The sequence below is a fragment of the Pocillopora damicornis genome, chromosome 7 (genome assembly GCF_964200805.1).
Source record: "Pocillopora damicornis chromosome 7, jaPocDami1.2, whole genome shotgun sequence".
In the NCBI taxonomy this organism is placed as follows: Eukaryota; Metazoa; Cnidaria; class Anthozoa; order Scleractinia; family Pocilloporidae; genus Pocillopora; species Pocillopora damicornis.
Window position 1 is genome coordinate 11,042,911 of NC_142676.1, and position 24,004 is coordinate 11,066,914.

General features: G+C 36.8%; 1 protein-coding gene across 2 annotated transcripts; it reads left to right on the forward strand.

The window, feature by feature from the left end:
- Positions 1–7,288: 7,288 nt before the first annotated feature.
- LOC113670191 (uncharacterized) lies at positions 7,289–16,683 on the forward strand. Of its 2 annotated transcripts, none has more exons than XM_089213087.1 (7): positions 7,289–7,532; positions 12,695–12,969; positions 13,309–13,423; positions 13,917–14,039; positions 14,576–14,612; positions 14,913–15,042; positions 15,518–16,683. In XM_089213087.1, exons 1-7 carry the CDS (start codon positions 7,457–7,459, stop codon positions 16,034–16,036), a joined length of 1,275 nt encoding a protein of 424 aa, XP_089069213.1. In that variant the 5' UTR covers positions 7,289–7,456; the 3' UTR covers positions 16,037–16,683. The 2 variants fall into 2 exon arrangements, with proteins under 2 accessions (XP_089069213.1, XP_089069214.1); XM_089213088.1 differs by lacking the exon at positions 7,289–7,532 and adding an exon at positions 10,001–11,077.
- The last annotated feature ends 7,321 nt before the right edge of the window (positions 16,684–24,004 follow it).

Here is a 24,004-nt window from a genome sequence, read left to right on the forward strand (position 1 = left end):
AAAATGACCGTACAAAAATATTGAACGATTATTTCTCCGCAAATAAAATCTTTGAGGAGAATCACTTGATTTTTTTTTTCTATTATTGGAAGTCTTTTAGCATACCTTCGATGTATTTACATTACTTCGTGTTTTCCATCGAAAATATTGATGTTGTCAAAACAGTATGCTGTGTTTCTTGATTTGTTTTGATCACTTTTATTATTAATGAGGTTTTTTATATTGATAGAACAACAAACCTGTCTCCTTGAAGCTGTAATGTTACTATGGTAGCCTTAATTGTTAAAAAAAACAAACCCAGTTTGATTACAGTTCTTTGGGCATTTTTGAACATCGATTTCAAGGAGACAAACAGAAAAGTGTAGAAGCTATAATCCATCAAAAAGAATAGGTTTTTCCAAATAACGAAACCATTTGAACCTTAACAAACTTTTGTTCCAGACTCATTTGACCCAAGCTTCTCGCGACAATCGATCCACAGTAAAAGGACGATTTTTTTAAGTTCAGGGGAAAATTGATATAGATAGTCTTTGAAATTCTGGTGCAAATCCTAGTTGCCACCCTAGTCCCCAACTTTATTAAATAAATATTATTACCTGCTATGAACAAAATCAAGAAGTGTATCAACATCGCACTCAAAGACGTCAGCTACACTAAGCCTCTCCATGCTCTGTGAGTGAGATACTTTGTGGCTGCCACCACTGTCCGACGATAGATAAAATTTTTATACGTAGCAGTCTTATATACCAGCCTCTTGTTGCGACAAAAGAAGAATATAAAATCAAAATCCACACCGTCAACTTAAAAAAAAGGGGGCTAATGACTGATTCCAGTGCTGGTCAGAAACACTAAAGGGCAGCGAGCGATGGTGTGGAGGATTGGCATTTCTATATATATGACGTGATACACTAAACTCTGAACTTTTCGGCGGCTGTTGAGATATTCATTGGGTTACGTATTCAGCGGCTTTGGCGTTAGCAGTTCTCTCAGCTGAGAATGAAAATCGACAACTGGAAGATTTTTCACTGGCCAATTTTGGCCGTTTACCTGAAAGACTTCCCCTGTCGGTAAGGACAAAGTCAATAAATGAGAATTTTGTAAATTGAAAATGACGACCATTGTTGTTTGTGCTATCATGATTCAACGCATTTTTCCATCTTAAGAGTTAGCGCCAACGCACTCTACAATTGTTATTCGAGAGTTGTCGATTCATTTATTTTCATTCTTTCATGAATTCAGCTTTTCTTCTCAGTAAAGGGCGATTGTGTTTATATGATAAACAAAATAATACATGGTTGCTTTTAGATATGGAATTTCTCTTGTTGTGTTCAACTCGACATCTCACTCGTGAGCTATCGAGTTAAACACTCTATTTATCGCTTATTGTCACGAAGTTACGGAGGTACCCTTCTTTATTCCTAACTGTCTTTAATCCTAAGCACGCTTCCTCCAACTTTCCTCTTAATTGCCTCGTACATAATGATTGTAAGTAGGAATCTTTGATGAGGGTGAGCGCACATTTGATAAGTTTATGTTGTGCGTCGTCCAACTTTTATTTTACCAAACAGCTTTCATGCAGTAGGTGTCTTCACAATGACATCTCTATGTTTTAAAAAAAAATGCAGATAGTTTCCGATGAAAGCAAGAAAATAAACATCGAGATCTATAGAATATTCTGAAATTGTTATCTACCAGACAGCATGGGAAACGCTTTTGAATAATTCCTACGAAGAGCCTTCGAGTCACGCCACAGATGTTAGTTTGGCGGAGTTCTGCATGGAAATGTTCGATGACGGTAAGTGACAACACTATTTTAATTTTATTTTCCGGAATAGTAGCACAGTTTTCAGTTTAATAGAGCTATTGATATTTCCTCTCATGCGAGAGCGCAGAATTTCTCGTCTGTAAAAGCCAAAGTTGTCGCACACTGGAGCTTGTAATAATGTCAACCAACACTCAGCGTGTTACATTCAAATCTCCAACAATGAGCAAATATAATGATAAACAATCAAACGATGGACTACTAAATGTTTTGTGCCCTACAAAAGCCGTATTTGCTGATTTTAGCAAATATCCAAAGTAATAAACGACAGAAGAAAGAATCGCTGTGATTTTCCAATCAACATTTCGCCTACATGCATATCTCTAAACGTGAAATTTTCCATTCCTAAAAAAAAGTCTCCAAAGTTTTTCTCATTTCTTCGATTTCTTGATCAATCATCTTGGATAACGAGCTATAAAATGCGGGTTTCTTTGGTCAAGTGACCGCCTAGAGCCAGAATTGCGTTACAGGTGTAGTTGAGAGAAGCTTTTAACAGTAGCAGATTTTAAAAGGCATAAAAGACAAAAATGCGATGGTACCCAAAGATTTTTTGATGGTATTCAGAGACGAAACGATGGATTATAAAGGAGAATTCAAAATTGGTGTTGTAGCTTTCTGGCAAGGGGAGATATTTGACCTCAAAGTTGTCAAGTTGGATGAATCACAAAGTCTTAAAACATCGTCATTTATTTTCCTCTGTTGATTGACAAGCCGTCGATCAAATTGGCTGATACTTGCGTTGGACATTAACTAAGGATGTAATAATATGTATGCAATATGTAAATGGTGAAATATGCATGGTGAACACCAAGAAAGACCGGGAGGGGGGGTGGTCTATCTCCTCCCGGAGATAGATAGTGTCGTAACGAGACACTAACTAACTAACGGGACACGAGACGTAGTAGCACTTCTTGAGTGTTCTAGCCGCTTCCTAAGTGCTTTACAACAGAACAGAGCACAGTCAATGCTTCTCTATTTGTTTTATAGTAAAGAATCCGTTAAATTCCCCATGCATTACAATCAATTTTCAAAACGAAGTTTATTTCAAAAGCAAACAGCATTGTCGTCAGCATGCTCTCCACTCCCATAAGGCACGCTACAATAAGCCAATCAGAATCATTTTTAGAATGGTTCAAACAATCTGACAACTAAAGCTGTCAAAAGTATCAAACTATCAAAGTTCACAAACCATCAAAATTCACAATCTGCAATAGTTCACAAACTGAAATAGTTCAGCAGGCCGAATTTAACACATTTTCCCGAAGTGTTTCAGTCTTAATACAGAATCTGCAAGTGAAGTGTTCAGTGAAATCCGGCCGAATTTTGGCTCATAAAAACATGCTAGTTTTTTCACATGACAAACAAACTGCTCAAGACATGTGTGATGTGAATGAACGACAGTCGAATCCACAGGAACATGAAGATTGGTCGGTATGACAGCGCCGTAAAACTTGTCCGCTGTGACTGATGTGGCCTTCCACTTAACGAATCGGAAAGGATATCAGAGGAAGCTCTTAGCTGTTCACTAGGAGGGCGGCCGACGAACTGGGTGTGGGTGTGTGTGAACGTAACTCGAGTTGGAATATTCACTTTGCAAGACCTGTTAGATTGCACATTTTAATGTTTAAGAAATGCTATGTGCCTTTTAATTAACATGGCCGCCTTCAAAGGAGCAGATGGAAAGCTATGGTGTCAATTGTTGTCTTCTGATAAGTACAGACACTCCGCGAACCACAAAGGAAACACAAGGTCGCTTCATTTGTTTATTCAGGTAGACACTTATTTATGAAACACTAAAACAGCTTGTAGTTTCATGCAACTAATTTCAAAAATTCACTTGTTTCACCGATCAATTTTTTTTTCATTTAAGTCTCCTTGTTCTTCTTCGCCATGTCAAAATGGAGGAACCTGTATCCCTAGTTTCAAATACAATTCTTGCGACTGTCTCTGTGAACAAAGTTTCGCAGGAGAATATTGCAAGAAAGGTAATTCATATGTCAGAATCTTTCTTGCATATTCAAGGTAAAAGTACGGGCAACGTTGTTTGAAACAAGATTTAACTCCTTTGGACACATTCTAAAGGAAAAATCTTGACGCATATTCGATCGGTAGGGAGCGAGAAGAGGAAGCTGACATTTTAGCAGCAGAGAAATATCTCTACACTAGGAAGCACGAAAACCCGTCGATTTTTATACTGGGATTGAAGCGACTTATTACATTAAATTAATCAAATCAGTCTTTTTGATAGATCTGATGTCAGCAAACTGATTACCCTCCGTTTGGACTCCAAACCAGTCTCCGTCCTCTGCCACATGGGAGATTTTGGGTGTGGAGATGGAGGGTGGACGCCGGTTATGAAGATTGATGGCACTAAGGTACCTTTTATCACGTTCTGGTTTCTTTAATTTTTTTTTTCGTGTCTGATTGGCTGAAAACAAGCCAAGCATTTTTCGTGTAGCACAAGTGCAAAGTTGTAACACGAGTGCAAATTACGAATAGCGCGCGAGAGCTGCCAAAATTTCGTCCGTCTTAAATTTCTTTGCTACACTTCTAATCTAAATTATTAACAAGTAACAACATGATTTTGAGTGCAATTTGGTATAAATAAGCACCTAAAAATTTTCGAGGACCACAAATCGTACTCATCCTACGGGCTCGTACAATTACGCTATCTTTGAAAACTTTAATCGTGCTTTTTAACACTCAATTGCAGTCTCAATCATGTTGTTACCTCTATATGCTGTACACAGAACTTGTTACTGAATACAGATAGCCCAGAGCTCGAAACGTTAATGGGTCTAGCGAAGACAAAATTAGAGAATAATATCTGTATTTTTCAGTCGGGTTTTTTTTATTCTGTTAGTTTAGAAAAAATATGAAAGACTTGATTAATTCGCAAGGCTCAAAGCAACGCAGTGGACGCTATGGAACGCTGTATCAGCGCCATCAGATGTTGGATGATTAAAGAAAAGCTTAAAGTAAATGATAGTAAGACAGAATTTATACTAATCGGAACGAGACAACAGCTCGCTAAAGTTGACATCAAGGGGCTGGTCGGTGGTGACGCTACTATCAGTCCTGTGACTGTCGTTAAAACCTCGGATCGTGGTTTGATGAAAACATGAACATGGGCTGTCATATAAACAAGATGTGTAAGACCTTGCTATTTCACCTGTATAGCACCAGACGCATCAGAAAGTATTTATCTAAAGACTCCACACAAACACTCGTCCATGCATTCATCACCGCACGTATTGATTATTGCAATGGTTTGCCGTATGGTCTACCAGCCGCACATCTCAACAAGTTGCAACGTATTCAGAACAGTGCTGCCCGACTTGTTTTTTCCCTTTCCCGTTTTTGTCATATAACTCCTACTTTGTTTTCCTTACATTGGTTACCTGTCTGTTTCAGAATTGAATTTAAATTACTTATTTTAGCGTTCAAGGCTATCCACGGGCTGGCACCTCAGTACATTACGGATCTAATTAACGTTAAGCAACAATTCGGACGTATGATGTTACGATCTCAGTCTGAACTACAATTATTGCCACCCAGGACCATAACTAAGAAAACTTTAGGTGATAGATCATTTATGGCATCTGCTCCTAAACTTTGGAACAGATTGCCATCAAATATAAGAGCAGTAAATGATCTTAATTGTTTTAAAACACTTCTTAAAACACATTTCTTTAGACAGGCATTTTCATGTTTGCGTTTATAGTTCGTTTTCATATTTTATTTTGCTTAGTCTTATTGTATAGCACATTAGATCATATCCACATGTATTTTGCGCTTTATAAGTAACAAATTATTATTATTATTATTATTACTATTATTGCAGTTTAATCTTTCGTTGCCTTCAGTGAGATGTAGACGCATATAGCCCTGGACTTATTAGCTCATCTAAGGTCGGGCGGGGTACTTATCTGATAGCTACCTTGGACTTGCGGCTTAGACGTAACAATCTTCCGTGACTTAACTTGTCTCTCCACCACATCGCTCGTTTTACATAGGTGCCTCCTTTCTACGCTCTTTTCTCTCTATCACTTTATTTACCCTTTCGTTGTAAATCTCCCGCTGATTCTCAGAGTCTCACGGTCAGACTCTCTTTTAAAATGATGTTCTTTGAAATGAAAGCCACATACATTACAATTCGCTTTTTATCGTTTTTCACTTTTTTCACTTTAGTTCCGTCTCGGAAACATTTTGCTGATAACTTTTTTTTTTACGCCTAGCCTCTGTATGAGGTCGGCACACATATTCCACTTTAACAAATAGAAGGGTGACTTTTCTCCTGCGCTGAGTGTTATTCTGGCTAAAAAACCTGCACTGATCTCAGAACTTATTACATGTCTCATCTATTTCAGTCCTCAGGCATTTTGCTTGTGGTAGCTTTGAGATCTCATTGGCCCCCCGCGACGTTTTCCTGTATTCCAATTGGCTTTTGTAATTTCTTTTTTTTTTTTGGTTTTTTGACATCACTCCCATCAACTGAAAAGCCTTTCATTTTCTATTCTCAGAATCTATTGACCTCTACAGGAATTAAACAATTAAAAAAACGGCTAAACAAATATTTATTAAACTTTTGACTCCTAAGAGCGACAAGTATCTAATGTTTCTGAAAATTTCACCCCTCGATCAAACATTAAGGACACCCAAATCAAGTAATTGACCATTGACTAAAGCTCTGGATTGTTAAACTAATTGTCCTACTCGGCTCCTTAGAAAACATGGAGAACAGTGTGGAGAATATAGATATTAATTTTAGGGCGGAAAGGGTTTACTTGCAATAGATTGGCATCCCACCCAATGGGAGTTGGAGGCAGAGTACGGGAAAAATTCCAAAGACATTTTAGCACAGAACAGCCTGAAAAATGCTTATCATCAATTTTAGCTGACAAAAATTAGAAATAAACTTATTAAGTAAAATAATCACAGGAAATACAAGCATGGAAATATGCATAGAAAACATTTAACCCAAACTTTTTACAAGGAGAGAAATATTGGGTTTAGTTATTTTGACTTATTATATCTTACACATTTACATACACACATACACGCACACACACACACACACACACACACACACACACACACACACACACACACACACAAAACACACCCTCTGGCTAAAAAGAAAGGAGAAGACACGAACGTAGGCACGCATGTTCGTTATGGGTGTAGATTGCTGCAGTGCAAGTTTGAAAAACATGAACAAAGGGATGACGATTCCTTTCAAGCGACAAAATTCATTCTTTGAGAATTGTTCCAAACTTCATGGAAAGGCATTAGAACGCATCTGAATCTGCAATTTAATTAGAAACCCATATCGCCAAGGTTCTGTTCGGTTTTCCTTTTCAGTAGCTCCATGATTAAATTACGAAAAAGAAGAAACCATCTCTTAAACAGGCCATTACAATTGGCTAGAACCTAATCAAGAGCCAATGAACCCCAAGTTCTGTCAGACAGCTGGCAGCTGGAAGTCAGTTGTACCACAAAATTGCGCAACGTTTCGTTGTTAAGAGAAAACAAATTCGAGTCGCTGCAGTACATACAACTTGAGAGCGACTTAAATGGGAAACTTAAAGCGAAAGCAAAACTAAACTTCGCCAAGTGCCTCAGCCATCCATCATGTCTGCTGATTTCAAGCACCATCTCATTTTCTTTCTCTTGCCTTCTATTTTCACTGCAGCTAACTGTTCTCCAGGTAAATGTTTTATCATATCCTTTGTTTCTTTCAAATTTTTCTTACATTTTTTCCTTGTTCCATTATTACTCCTAAATCCCTTCCGCCCTAGATGAGGCGGGCCTTTCTACAAGTAGAAACGAAAACCAAAAACACGCAAAAAGTTTTTCCCAAAACTTCAGGACGAAGATTTATGATATCTATGCCATGTCTCAATTTATTTCAAAACAATTACATCTCTAAGCGATTAGAGTTCTCGTACATAACACCCACTTGTTATCTTCATACAGTTACTTATAGCATTTGAATATAAAATAAATTTCAATTAGTTTCTGTACGCTAACATCAGTCACATTGTACACAAATTTTACCTGCAAGTCTTCATAGCAGCGTGTGTTGGGAAAATATGTCGCATTTCCACCCACTTTCATGAGGCACTTGTTTCGAACCGAACTTCGTTTCAGTGTCTGCTGAATGCTATTTTTCATCATAATTCTCGTCCTTGTTTCAATTTGTTCAATCCTTTCTTATTCTCTTAGTATTTTCTTAAAATAAGCTATGATATTTTACCATATTTCTAATTGTCCTCATTCGATCTTTCTCATTTATGTTATTTTACGGCTATCAGTTAATCGTGTTCCGTTACGATTAAAATATGTATACGGTTATTTATTTTTATCATTTTTTTTATTTTTATCACTTAAAGTTAAAATTTGTCAGTATTTTCGTCTAACGGCTACTTTTTTTTGCCGTTTTTCGTTTAATGGTTAGCCTTATTGAGACCCTCTTGTAAGGAACTTTTCAACTTTCCCTAATGTGCCTCAGATTAAAACCTATTTAGAATACCACGTTTATTGATTGCACTGTGCAGTCCGCGGAAGCTTAAAAAAATCACCTCTCAATACTCAAATACCTAAACGGTCTTTAAAAGCATTCAACTTCTTGTTTACTATCGAACATAGAGATGCTGGTTAACAAACAGAGCGAGTAGGTTCATGCGAAAATTAAAGCTGCCGCTTTTTCAGAGCTTTTTTCCTTGCAAGCATCAATATTTACTGTGCGGTAGCATGGACGTTGAACGTCCAATGTAGTTGAGCAAATCAACGTGGTGTCGATTACATCAAAACATAGAGAAGAAGCTGGTTAACTTCGTGCCTGGTTCCATCTTTACTTTAGGTGCATGTGGTAACACGAGGAATAGTTTCCGCTCACTGTTACTCTACAATAATGATTTTCATATATTCAAAGGCGTTTAAGATATTATTGTTTACATTTATAACAAGTCAGCCGAAGCACGTTCAACAGAATATAAAATAGTTCCTCGCACGGTTGGGTGCAAATGCTGTAAGAATAAAAACTGAAAATTGACTCCAATCTTATATGCCTCTTAACGATGACCACCACAGTTTCTCGCGTAAATCATCGATCGTGTCTTCTAATATCCATTTGATCTCCATGTTATTACTCGCGCACAACTGTCGCGAGAGGCTGAGGTCAAATGAGTCTGGAATTAAAGTTTGTTAAGGTTCAAATTGTTTCTTTATTTGGAAAAAAAATTATTCTTTTTGATGGATAATAGTTTTCACACTTTTCTGTTTGTTTCCTTGAAATCGATGTTCAAAAATGCCCAATAAACTGTGATTAAACTGTTTGGTATTCTAAAAATTAAGGCTACCATAGCAACAATACAGCTCTAAGGAGACAGGTTTGTTGCTCTACCTGCCTTAAACTCGAAAGCAATATAAATAACCTCTTTAATAATAAAAGGGATCAAAACAAATTAAGAAACATGAGCACATTATTTTGACAACATTAATATTTTCAGAGGGAAAACACGAATGTAAATTCATTGAAGGTATGCCAAAAGACTGCCACCAATAGAAAGAAAAATCAACTGATTCTCCTCAAAGATTTCATTTGCAGAGAAATATTCCTTCTATATTTTTTGTACGGTCGTTTTTTAACGTTGCGCCAACACGATGTTGAAGAAACTTCCCATAAACGGAAACTCATTTTAATTTTCTATGCCACTCTATGATAATTGAAAATCCACCTTCATTTCTTTTTTTGTCTTCCCACTCGTTACAAAATCGGAATATAACGGACTTACTTAATCAAATTCGTTCGTTAGAACTTCTTATCGATAAGTGAACGTTTGCTTGTAGAGTCAGACAGAGGTGCTTGTTTTGATAATTAAATTGGTAAAAAAAAGCTAAGGGCTTACGAAGTAGGACTTCTCCCTCCTGAGACTAAAAATGATCACAATAATAATAAAAATAATAATAATAATTACAAGAAAAAGTCAGCAATTTCTACCTCAACATCATTCCAGTTTTTGATAATGAAGATAAGAAGTCAGACCGTGTATTAGTGTATATCAAGTGAAAAGTTTGAAAATTGTGCAGATATCAAAGCTAATTTGAACTTGTGAAAATGAATTTCTGCTGATTCATTGCCTCCAATTGCCTTTATTGCCAGACGACAGCAGTAAATCATGGAGAAGGAACATGATTCACAGGAAGTTCTTACCAGAAAACCAAAATAAACATTGTTAAGGTAATTCAACAAAGCATCACAATCTCAGCTGTTGTACATATCTTTCAGCGAAAAAAAGGGGAAGACGGAAATATTCACGGAAATATGGATATGCAAGGTGTTGCGGAGGTGAATTGGCTGAATTAGCTTGTAACAAGGCTCCATGATAATCAAAACTTATCCATCACGAATATCATGATACACGGGAAGTTCTTACCACCACCAAAATAAACAGTGGTTGCATGATAATTTGGCAAAGTTTCACAATGCCAGCTGTTGTACATGTGTAAAAGCGATAACCTAGGAAACCATCAAATGAATTCTTCATTTACACAAACTAGGTTTACATCTATCCAATTAGTTAACGCACGCATTTTCAACGACGAGCCAATTTAGTCAATTACATTATGACATAGAACTTTTGCGAGCTTTACCGGTCTAAACGTCTTATCGATTTTGTTATGAAAAAAAAATTGTAGGAAGGTTCGTGACCTAAAACAATTCTTTCAGGTCCAATTTATCCTAATTCAGCACAAACGGTTTAAAAATCAGTTGCTTATCATTGAAAAAATTCAATTTATCATTCCTAAAATGGGACGACAGTATGGATATGAAAGATTTCGTGGAGGTAAATTTGCTGACGTGTTACACCGCTGCATAATTATAACTGTTATGTGTGAATTTTTCATGATAGCATGTTGGGCCACAAAATGATGCGACAAAACTTAATCATGGCAATTGACAAGTGAATTATTGCTGAACCGAGCAGTATTCTAAACAAACATTTTTACTGGTAGAAACTAAGGCACAACAGCTGACATGCGAAATAATTTGACTGCTATTGGTTAAACCGGCGACAGCCTAATGTCCATTGTTTTAAACTTCCCCTGTCATGATAATTTATATTAAGTAAAGAATTCGTTTCTTGACCAGAACTTTTCTAATCCTTTTCTGTATCATGTATTCTGTTTCTGTCTCCCTTCTCTTATTGGAGCTCTGCTTTATGATACAAAGGGCTGTCAGATCACAAGGTTAGTTTCAGTATGACTTACTTCTAGTTCATGTTTACCTTTGGTTCGAGTATTGGTTTTTTTTTGTTTTTGTTTTTTTTGAGAAACGTTTTATTTAATAATAAGAATTCGTCATTTAGTCAGAAAATTAGCTTTATTCACCTATATTAATTGGAGAATTGTCGTTAAAATATTCAGTCATCAACGCACAGATAGTACTTTGAAGAAATAGGACATTTTCGTATACGAATTTGCATTAATTAAGTAAGAATTCAACAAAGCGAAACACGATGACAAAACTTCTGCCGAGGAATTTGAACCTCCTTCGTCGTCTTCCTCCACTAGCTGTTCAGAGATTGCCGTCAAAACAAGCAAAACAGAAATGAAATAATTTTCAATTTAAGAACAATAGAGAATTTTTGCCGTGTTGACATACTCTTTTTTGGTGATTTCAGTTCTTCCCCTTCTAACCCCGGACTGGTCCCTAAATTCCCTTGAATTAACTCTTCTACAGTCAGTGCTGAAGAGTTTTATTGCAGTTTTTATTATAGTAAAGGGCCGGAAAATAAACTAGCAAGAGCTCCGCTTTTAGGCTTGGCTAAACCTACATATTATGCATCTCAATTCTAATAAGCTATATAATTGAGCTATGAGTCCATATCTTTCAACTTTTCGTTTTAAAGGGTTGAGTGAAAAAGCTATTGATAAAGTCAATTTAGCTGAATACAGAGAAGAAGTTGATCTTGAGTACCCACAGAAATTACACAATGGTCAAAATTTGTATTTCTTAAGATATGCTTCAAAATTATTATGAAAAAAAAGGAAAAAAAATACAATGTAAGCATCGGACTGGTTAAAAAATTAGTAAGTCATATTGTATAAAAATTTCACCATGGTGGCAGGCCATCAAAAACACTTCTTTGAGGATGCTTTGGTTTCGGCCGTGGAAATTTAAACGACATGTTTTGAGCACAAGCTTAGCGCACCACACGTTGAGCATACCACAGGACAAAAAAATCAACAAAAAGAGAGACGCCCCATGGACATACTTGAAATAAAATCGCCATCGTTCACGGGTTTCCAAAGAAATGAGTGGGTTTCGAATAACTGATTCATGGCCTATTGTATTTGTAAGGCATAATAAGACCTAAGAATCAGTCATGGTCATACATGCATGTTGAAGCACAGGATAATGATTGATATAAAAAGCGTGGCAGTTAAATAAACATAATTAGAGTCTGCGTCGCTTAATCTGACATCTTCCTTTTCAAAAACGCAAATAGCCTAAAGGTAAACAATGTCATATACGTCAGATCTTCTTTCATGGTTTCGGAGCTTTCAAAGCAATCTTTGGTAAACGCTGCTGGTCTCGTATATTAAAGCACAGTAAAAAAAAAAACATCGCGATTCATTGCTGAAGTCTTGAAAATAGCAAATAAATTTATTGCAAAACTTTTATGCAGAGCAGAAAAATAGATAAAGTAAATAAACTAAAATAAATAAGGAAAAAACGAAGAAAGATATTAAAAATTAACAAAAAACCAAAATAGAACAAAACAATTACAAATCGCCAGTGTGACATGATTTCAAGTAGCTCCCTCATTCCTCTAATATTTATCAATTACTTTTATTTCAAAGACTTTTGCGTCGCAGACCAGTGTCGTATTTTGGAGTTCAGCCCTGAAAAAGTATTTGAAGGGAAACGCCTTATTCAACACACGATTCGCGTCGTGGAAGTAACGGATCCAAGGTTCTGCAAGAACTTGTGTTACATGGAACCCGACTGTGTCAGCATTAATCTTGATAAAAGAGAGAATCGACATGGAAACTACAAATGTGAACTGAATGTCACTCACGAAGGACACGAACATCGGTTGGAGGATCACGAAGATTTTTTCTACCATGCTTCTGAGGTAAACACATTTTTTTCCAATTTACACGTCTTTACGAATATGTTTTTTCTCCCCTTGGCATTTCTGCTTCAATAATTCATTGAAATAACAACTCAGGCAGTGGTTTTCTCATTTGAAAGAAATGCTTTGTTCTATTTTCGCTCATAACCATGATAATGACGATGACGTTGAAAATTACGAAGGCGACAACGATTATAATGACTATGACTCAACACGATTATGACGTCAACGGTGACGATGCCGAAGACGAAGACAAAGCCAAATATGAAGAATATGACGATAAAAAATAACTATGATCAAGATAATGGCAATATTGATGATGATGTTTTTTAATGTGAGAGCAACTGTGTCAAAAGTCCTTGCAAGAATAACGCAAGATGTCAAAGTGGATTTACGGACAAAGGTTTCCGCTGTATTTGCCCAGCTGGATTCAAAGGTCAAAGATGCAGTAAAGGTAACAAGAGCCCTCATGTCAATATTTTGAGAAAATCATTAAAAAGAAACACAAAAAGATTTGTAATAAGGTTTGTTTGTTAACAGTTTGCTCTAATCTGACTACACAGTATCTGTTGATTTTTCTTCTTCTTTTTTTTTTTTGGGGGGGGGGGGGAGTACATCAAAAATGTTTACACCAGTAACACGCGAGTATTTATCCAACAGTAACTCCAATACTTAAAGGAGATAGTAAAAATATGACTGCTTCGTAGTTTAATACCTTCTGTGACTGACATAGTTGCTAGTATATTTTGTCTACAACTTAGTTACTCTAAACGGACCAATTAGGCAAGTAAAGGGAAACAAACTGTATTCGCATATTAGAAAGGAATGAAACTGACACTATGTAAAGCAGGCCTTCTCGAAAATACACTATATATGTATTGCTGTTGTTGGTATTTGTTGGTTGGCTTATTCCCTAGTGAAATTTCATTTATTGCTGTTTTTTTTAGACATAGATGAATGTGTCAGAGGTTTACATAATTGTAGCCTTAATGCCTATTGCAACAACACCAAAGGGTCTTACAACTGTACGTGGAAACCTGGATTCACTGGAAATGGACTAGAATGCAAAGGTAATCGCTTGGGTTAAATAAATACTTATCTCAGTGGACGTCGTGGCATGTAGTATCGCCAAAGATACTTTTAAAATGAATCCAAAGAAATTTGAAGTCGTATCTCCGAATCCTGAATATTATCTCGTTGACAAATACAAAGCAAGCGTTTGATTTTTCTTGGCCACTTTTGAAACCAAGTACGCACTCACAGTTTAGAACAGATACCTGAGCATTAAAATCTCTGTGCGACTTCTTCAGGAAATAAAGAGGTAGTAGGCTCTTCGATTGCTCAAAGACGCTAAGGCTTATGTGAGCCACCTTTAAAGTGGTAACTTGTTACAAGCATTAACGGCAATACTGGATGGAAATCTTATTAGAGATACTACCCTCCCCCCTCCCCGAAAAAAAAGCAAAACGAAACAAAAAAACAATAAAAAAACAACAAGAACAACAACAACAACAACAAGAAAAACAGCATCTGATAAAAACACTAACCATCAATCGAAAGGAACTCGTAAACCTTTTAATGAAAGATCCTTTTTAATTCTTCCTAGGAATTACTTCGTGTAAAGAGTTCTATGATAAGGGCAAGTAAGTAAAAACGGAAAGTGATTGATTACGCTAGCTGATGGACACTGCCTTCTTAGGAAAAAAAGATTTACATGTATTTGCTTATTCATTCCTTTTCTTGCATTTGTTTCCTCTCATAACTCTATATATTCACTTATCTTTACTTGTTTTAATTTTATTGCGTATCTATTTATTCATTTCACATTTTTGACATTATAGTTGTCTCACCTATTTTTCTCACTATTAGTCTTATTATCGCTATGATTGTTATCATCATCCTTATCTCCACAACTTTTTTATGTTATTATACTTTTAATGCAGGAAGGCCAATATGAGCATTGTGGTTACTCTCCTTATTGATTCCCAACCAGTCCCCGTTCTTTGTCACCTGGGAAATTTTGGATGTGGCGATAGAGGATGGACGCCGGTTATGAAGATTGACGGCAGAAATGTGCATATTTTACAGTCCAAATTATTTTACACATGTTATTAATAAGTGAGCTGCTGAAAATATAACCGAAATGATAACGAACTAGAGTTAGAGATTGGAAATATCCCTTTTTGACGGAAAATAAACGCCTTTTTCTAGTATCGAGGAGCGCCCCAATTATTCCGTTCTCCTCTGCAAATAAAACACACTTTTTAGACTAACACACCCTTTCCCTTCAGTAATGGTGATAAGTCGTCAATGCTTTGTAATCATAACGCATATTTACCAAAAATTCTGATCTAATTCAACTTCTACATCCTATGTAACAATAATTTTATGCTACATAATTTATCTGAATCAAGTCAATTGAACAATGCCTCTATTTGAAGAAAAACCTCTCCATGAAGCGTGAAATAGATGTTTAATTTGTGGTTAATGTGACGAATGTCTTCGAAGAAATTAAAGAAGATGACTTTTCTTTTTTATTTCACTTCAGAAAACCTTTCATTACAACAACGATTACTGGAGTGATTACAGGGAATTTAACCCCACTGGGGGACAAACTGGTTTTGATGAACAGGAAACAAAGCTATCTACATACTGGAACACATCCTTCTCCCAGATCTGTCTCGGTATGAAGATCGATCAACAGCTGAGGTTCATAGTCATCAAGAAGCAGGCTGATTCTCTGTTCTCACTGATCGCTGACGGGAAATATCGCAATACATCACTAGGCCGTGACACGTGGAAATCACTGATTGGCTCTGATGCCCCTTTGCAACGGAACTGTAACAAAGAAGGTTTCAATGCTAATTGCGGTGGGAAAATAAGCTCAAAGGCCAGAATTGGCATTGTTAGCAACAACAAAAACAATTGCTCCACATGCACTTCAAGGGTCGGATTTGGCACTGGAGGGTGGCCTTTTTACTCGATTTCGTGTGGCAGCACATCAAGTTCCTCTCGAGGAAATGGAAAATTGAGTATTACCGCCACTGGATACATCTTGGTTCATTAAAATAATAACAACACAACACACAAATCAGTTTACTCGTCAAGATGCACCATAATTTTTCAGCTCGAGCTTAGCTTTGTGTTGCAGGTTGTTATAATTTTACCATAGTTTTCGGGGTGCTAGCTTGGGTTGGGAACGAATCTAGTATCTTTCCTGGTCCCACTGAAGAGACTTCTGGCTCGAATCTTACACCGACCTCACCTGTTTCCCGCTGACGCCATCGTCTGTATTTTTTCCACTCTATTAAGTCATAAGTCATTAAGTCTAAATAATCCTTCCCCAGGATCCCACAGCTAGTCACTAATAGCACCAATCAGATGTTAAGTTCCAAAACGTAAAAGGAAAAAAAGAAGAAGAAAAACAAACAGTCAGATAGATACTTCAATCAGATAGAGAAGACTGAATAACTTCGCAAGAGAGCAGACTTTACATCATCACTAAAGACCATCAGTAAAAAGTCTTAAGCATAAGTTGATATCATCGATTATGTGGGCATATGATCAAGAATACCGTTTTCTTTTTGAAACTTAGTAAATCTACTTTAGAGCGAGCATTCTTCAATACTCTTTAATGCTCTTAGGACATATCAACATTCAGAAATATTAATCTACACAAACGAAGCGAAAAAAACGCAATAATTTCTCGTGTTTATCGCGTGGTTGATTCACCTTACTTGAATTGTTGTTTACTAGTATTTACCACCAGAAATTACCACCAGCGAGGCTTTGTGCTGAAAATTGTTCGATTTAAACCAAAATATTCCATAAAACAACACTTTTGGTAAATATTGACGCCAAAAATGATATTTACCGTTCTAAAGAATTGTCTCCTACGTCGAAAAGCCTCATTGAAGTGAAAAAAGATCACTCTTCTTTTCCAGTCACTATTTGCATCGCGGTAGGGAATAACGTATCGTTACCTCTAGAGCTATTTGGTCGGTTCAAAGAGCTACAATCTCATTTTTCGAAAGCATTGTTTACCATAATTTCTTTTCGTTTTGAGCTCTAAAAGATCTTTCTGTTCGGGATGAAAAAAAAAATTAAAACTTTTGAGCACTCGTGGCTAAACTCGACGGGAACTTGCAGTAGAAATGATCGAAACTGCACACGTCATGTTATAAATGCAATGCCGTGCGTACATAAAGATTTTTACAATCGAAGCTCTTTAGGAAATAGGCATACTTGCGCCCGCGATATGTTATAAAATCATGTCATATCGTCGACTAGGTTCAAATATCCGAGCAGAGCAAGAAAAAAGTGGTACTTTTCTCGATATAAGGTTGTTTTAGAAAATTAACGAAATAAGGGTAACGTGCATATGGAAAAAAGCGGGCGTGTAAACCTGTTAGACTCTTAGGACGGCGACATGAATGCTCGACTGTGAATTTCTCTCAGAACTAAAGATAATCTACAGAACTTGATTATAATACAGCAGTAGGACTGGTTTGCTTAACAATGGTACTGGTTGGTGTCCGGCAATTCCCGAAGAATTCAACGATATATCGCGGCCTGGCAATTGCGATATATCGCCGATATATCCAATTAAAATATCGCTCAAATTTCGGCGATAAATCGGGATTATCGCAATCATAGACGTACGCTGTGTCTCCTCACTGCTGCAGCTGCTCTGACTTACAAACTAAGTCGACCTTCAAGAACGTTCACCTTAACAATACCAACCGACCAACAGTTATAAAACCAAATATTTACATAGGCAATCCTATAACCAATCAGTTCTATAAGGAGAAAACAGCTGAGTCATGGAAAAAGTTTTGAAAGAAATTAAAATTGAGTTGAATTTGCATCTTGGCATATTACAGATTACAGCCGAATTTCGATTGTCTGGAAGATAGTCTGATTTGGGAAACGATTATTTATTTAAGACGTCGCATCTAAGGCACACACTGAAATGATCCAAAACATTTACGAGCTTTGTAGTCAGTGCTCGACACAAGAGAATTCCTCCAGACAAGCTCTGTATAATGTATTTTGTTTCTATCCGCCTTCTTTCTTTGGAACTCTGTTTATAGTTACCAGGGCAGTCAGATCACAAGATTTGCTTCAGTATAACCCATTAATCATAGCAAGAAATTATTCATTTGTACAAAAGATAGTACTTTAGCTGACTCTTCCCCTCTAGTTTCGAGTGAGTTATTATAATTATAATCCTGTAAAAAAAGATTTTCCGAAAAATGTTGAAAATTCCTGATTATGACCCAATTAGTAGACATCTAAAGCCACGTACAAACAAAATAGTGATAAATTTGAACTTATTTTCAATTAGGTAAAACGTCAAATATGTATTCCATTTTCGTGGTGTTAATAGCGTTAGTAGCAGCGTTTTGTGAAGTAAATGTGATTTAAATCTAAAAACCGTCACTTTTTTTCTTCGTTGAACTTTCTTTTCCCGTTTGTGCCAACCAGTAATGCTTTCCAAATAACGAACGAATAATTATGCAATGAAATCCATTGCTCTCCAATGCTCCAAATAGGAGAGGGCAAAAATTAGGCAGGCATAATCAAGATTTATGGATTGATTTCAAACAGTACTCGGACAAGGAACACATTTGATACATAAAACACCTTTAATTATAATTCTATCGGTCGAATGTAGATCTCAAGTTGTTGTAACATTTTTTGGTATTTAAGGTACTATATTTAATTGAATGTCTATTCATAATTCTCAGACGTCGGCCTCGCAGACCAGTCTCGTACTTTTGAGTTCAGGCTTGAAAAACTGTTTTACGGCAAACGCCTCATGAATCACCACGTGATTCGCATAACTGCAGTAATGGTGAAGGAGTTTTGTGAAATCTTGTGTTATATTGAACCCGATTGTGTCAGTATTAATATTGATAAACGAGAGGATGGACATGGAGTGTACAAATGTGAACTAAATAATGTTACCCACGAAGGATACGAACAAGAGTTGGTGGACAATGAAAATTATTTTTATCATGCATCTAAGGTAGATTTCTCTCTAAATTAGCTTGTTCAATGGTATTTTTTTTTCAATGTTTCCTCTAACATTTTTCATATGAATATTTTACCATGATAACATGTGGTTTTGAATTAATAGTGAATAACAAGTTATTGTTACATGCGAAACGACAGCTTTAACTTCTTTGTTTTAAGAGATCTGATGCCTTTGTCGTGTTTTCATTTGATCTTCAGGCATTCAGGCACGAGACATTCCCCGAGGCTTTTGAGATAGTGATTTGCTGAAAGAAATTATAATGACGAAAGAATTCGTGGGAAATGGTAATCATAACGGCGATGACGGTGATGATGACTGCGACATTAACAGTGAAGGAGATGTTAAAAGTGTTTATAATTTCTTTTATCAGAACAATTGTGTTCAAAATCCTTGCAAGAGCAACACTACTTGTCAAAGCAGATTTACTGAAAAAGGTTAACGGTGCCTGTGTCCGGCTGGATTTAAGGATCCTTATTGTGGAACAGGTGGACAAGAAAAGAATTTTGTGTTTTTCTTAAGAGCTTCCTTTTAACACCTATGATGAAAGAATTGTAATTTTTTTAAAGAGGCTCCCTAGGGTTTTTGCTCAATTTTGGCGCGCGCGTCATCGTTTTGTTTTTCTAGAAAATGTTTATGTTTTCGCTTTTCTAGGTCACTAAAAACCTTCAAAAGGGCAATGAGCAAGGTTCGGACTACCGTTTGCTGTAGTAAATATTATGAAAATTATTTTCGTTATTAAGCTAAGGCTCCACGAAGGGAGGCGTTCGCCAATGATAATTTGGCTTTGCCCTTGATTTTCTTCAATTTGCTTCGATGAAATTTCTTAAAAGTTTCCTGCCAATCATTTAAAAGCTGAAAAAATAGGAGTTACAGAGTCGGTTTCCTCGCTTTGGCAATTTTGTGTTTTCTTCCTCTTTCTCAAGTTTGGTGTTATGAATTTTGTTTTGTTTTATTTTGTCTTTTTTTATCAACAGGCACTAGGAAGGGCACAAATACGTTTAAAGGTCCAATGCGATAAAGCATTCTCGAAAGACCCTTATTTTCTTTGCCGCAAAACATTACGTAATGGAATAAAACCTCGCTAAGATCTATATCTGAGCATACGTAAACTTTCTAATCTGTCGCGATCTGTCGCCTTTTAGCAATCTTTCCCACAATGTTTTCTTTTCGTTCGACCTGTTTTTCACATAAAAACTGTATTGTGTTAAACTGTTTTATACACACTTTTTCAGATAACAATCAGGTAATCGTATCGAGCTGCCATGTTTGTTTTGCATGTTGACACTTGGAAAGCTCGCGCTATATTCGTACCCAGATCTCCCGCTGTCAAAAACCATATGGAGCCTCCTTAAATGGTCGTTTAACTTTTTGATCTTCAAAACAACTTCGATTGTCTCACATCTTCACCAATGATAACAACACTTTAAGAGAACTGCTTCAGTTTACAACTGACTAGCAAAAAATCATGTACAACTGTTCAACCATTGGCAAACACACATTTAATTGTGCCACAAAAAAGTAAAGTACTCGATACAGAGGAAATAGACAAATGGCAAGTAGGCAAAACTATGTTCTCTAATTTATGACAACAAATAACAGAGTTTATGGCTTAAGAGGAGGCCGCCTGAGAAGCATATATGATGTTGTAGCTGTTGCTGATGTGTTTGTTGCTGTTGTTTGACTCTATTTTTTTTTAATGACAGACATCGATGAATGTGCCCTAGGGTTACACAAATGCAGTTCGATGGCATATTGCATCAATATGAAAGGCTCGTACCACTTTACATGTAAGCCTAGACTTTATGGAAATAGCCGAGAATGCAAAAATAAATGTTTCGGTAGAGAAATCATAATAGAAATCATTATTAGGTCTTTTCCCATTGAAGAGATCGCACTTGGCTTAAGATGGTGCTTTCTAATGTGGTCGTTGCTGCCGTTTCTTTCCATTAATTCCATTCCTCCTACGGAGGACTTTTAGCCGGGTGGTATAGAAATGCGAATATTTTTAGGTGGTAATATAAAGTCAAGGGAATTTTTCTTCTCCGCTTCTTTTTTGTTTGTTTGTTTGTTTTATTGGTTTGTTTTTTCCCTTTTCTCTCTTTTGGTTTGTTTCTGTGTTCCTGAAAACGCTGTTCGGAAACCAAATGGGCAGAGTGATCTATCAACGCCGCTTAACCGTAAACTTATGATAGTCGCCTTTGAAATAAAACTTTAACCAGGCTTGAAATCCCAACTGGATTAAAATTTTGTTACTAACCTGGACGACCTAAACGGAATTATAGCAGGAAGGCCGTTAAAAAATAATCGACAAGTCTTAGAGTCAATCTAATAGTGTAATAAATAGAGTAGACTAAAATTCAACAGAAGTAAGTTTTAAGTTCTACTAGATAAAAATTGCAGGAGCTTCGACTTGTAAGGAAATCCATGAAAACGAAATGTAGGTAGAATTTAATCCTTATGATAATTCCCAAAAATATTAAATAATATAGCGTACATGCCATTGGTCCTTGCTCGTCATGCCAGCCAATGTACTCGAATTTCAATCCGTGCTTGCAATCTCCCTTTAGAGCTTACTCATACAAGATAAGAGACAGTGTGCTTCCAGAAAACTGTTTCTTTCTAGGTAGAGCTTATGTATGCGATGATCCGAACAGAAATTGTTGTGTTCTCGAATGAAGAACACTGTTTATGAATTGCAGTCTTGTGATTGATGACGCACTGCACCACATAATCAACCTATTGGTCTATTTTGATATATTTAAGCCTACTAACGTTTTGCATCAACTCAATTATTATTGATTAATCATCCTTATAGTAATTATGTAATGTGTAGCTTCACTCGCAGAAAGGTGTTGTTTCTTTTGTTTTTGGTTTTTTTTTACCATTTTCTAGTCATTCATGGCTTGCATTCATTTAAATCCTCTTATTTGCATCTTTTACTCATTTCTGTCAACTCAGTTTTTATCTGTTATCTACTGTTGCTCTTTTACCCGTACGGCCAATCCCTAATTTTGATACAAAAGAAAATAAACAGGTTGACAATCAGACATGGTTTGATGCTACTCTAGTATAAAGATTTGATGAATGTAAGAGAGAAGTTACAATTCATAGACCCAACGTTTCGACGCCCCTGTCTAGTGCCTTCATCAGGGGGGATCTAAACGTTGTAATGAGAGGTCCTTTTACACGCTCTCTAATTAGCTACCCCTCCCCCCTTTTTTTCTTTTGGCGAGGTGTAAATAGGCGTCAGGAAGTAAGCCGCTATCATCACGATTTAAAGGAGCGTTGACGGAGTTGATACGCCAGGTTTCCATAGAAAGGCGCCGGTGGTAACGCCGATAAGTGGTGATAATTTTAGACTGACTTATCCCATCCAATTGTATGGTTAGTTAGGCATGTGTACTCCGATAAAGCTGAATTTTTTTTGTTGTAAAAGAAGACCGCTTTTTGATGTTCTTTCAAACGTGTATCAAGCTGACGTTTGGTGTCTCCGATATACTAGTGATCACAGTCATTGCATGAATACTTTCAGCGCGTTGTGCTTTCGTGAGCGGATCCTTAGGCTTAGCAAAAATATGCCCTAAAGTCTGAAAAGGTTTCTGAGCAACTTTAACGTTGTGACTATACTGAATTCTCTTGATGGGTTCCGTAACACCCCGAATGTAGGGAATAACAGCGAAACCAGTCGCTGGTTCCCTCTCATTAGGAATGCTACTAGTTGTAACTGGTTTTCGGCAGTTACGGAGAAAACTTTTCGTATAGCCAATCACCTTTAGGACATTAGAAACATATTTCCTCCCCTCAGCCTTCTAATCGAGTGAAGATGGTGGACAATCAGCCCTCCAAAGTTTGGCTATAGACTTTTTATGGCAAATAGGGTGGTGAGAGTCGAAAGCAAGGTATTTGTCAGTGTGGGTAGGTTTACGATACACAACATTTTGTACGTATAGTCACTAATCTTACCAGCTTCAAAAAGCGGTCTCCTTTTTCAAAAAGAAAATTCATCTTTATCGGGGCACACATGCCTAACCGACCATCCAATTAGTCGGTTATATATATATGTTCTGCATGCATTGATCTACGGCGTCGGGTCCGTGTAGAACAACAACAAAAAAAAATGAGCTGAGTCTTCACGACACGATGTTGTATATACCCAGGTAAAATGTCAGGCGGGATATAGGCGGGATCCCGGCAATCCCACCCAGGATCCCAGGTGGGAATGGCGGGATCCCGCCTTAGGTGGTGGGATCCCACCTTTCCCACCTGGGATGAAAATTTGATCCCACCTGGGATCTCGCATTTAATGCGGGATTCCTGCATCCCACCCGGGATCCTAGTTGGGACTTATGCATTCTACCCGGGATCCTGGTCGGGATTTACATATCCCACCTGGGATTCTTTATCCCAGCTACGAAAATATTGTTTTGCTGTTTTTATTCTTACAAAACGTTTCTGTGAGAGTTCCAATACTTATGGATCATCCACACACTCCGCAAATATTTGGCATGCAGACAAGACAGAGGTGGTCACTGTTCCCTTTGAGAAAATACACCTTTTAAATGACTTCTTTAATTTGCTTTATTTGAAACTCTGATCTGAAAATATTTTTAAAACAAGACTTGTTAGTAGTGAGAAGTACAAACCGAGTTTCTTTTCATAACTTAATTTCTTAAATGTCCCAATCACTGGACCTCCTAAAAAATATTACTTCTTTATATTTTTGGTGCAAAATACAATTCCTTCTTTACATACAAATGAAAAGTACAAGTCACAGTTCAATAATAACAGCTCTAAAGTTTACTTGTTGTTCTTCTCTGAGTCAGAGATCAACAAAATTTTTCTATACCTTGTAGGTCTGGTATAAAATTGTACTTGTAGTATAAAATGACAACCTTGTATCTTCGTTCTCTCCACCCCTTTCCAAGCTCGGTAACGCTTCGGACTGTGCATAACCATTTGCAGACGAGAATTCCAATGCACCTCTGTAATCGCATG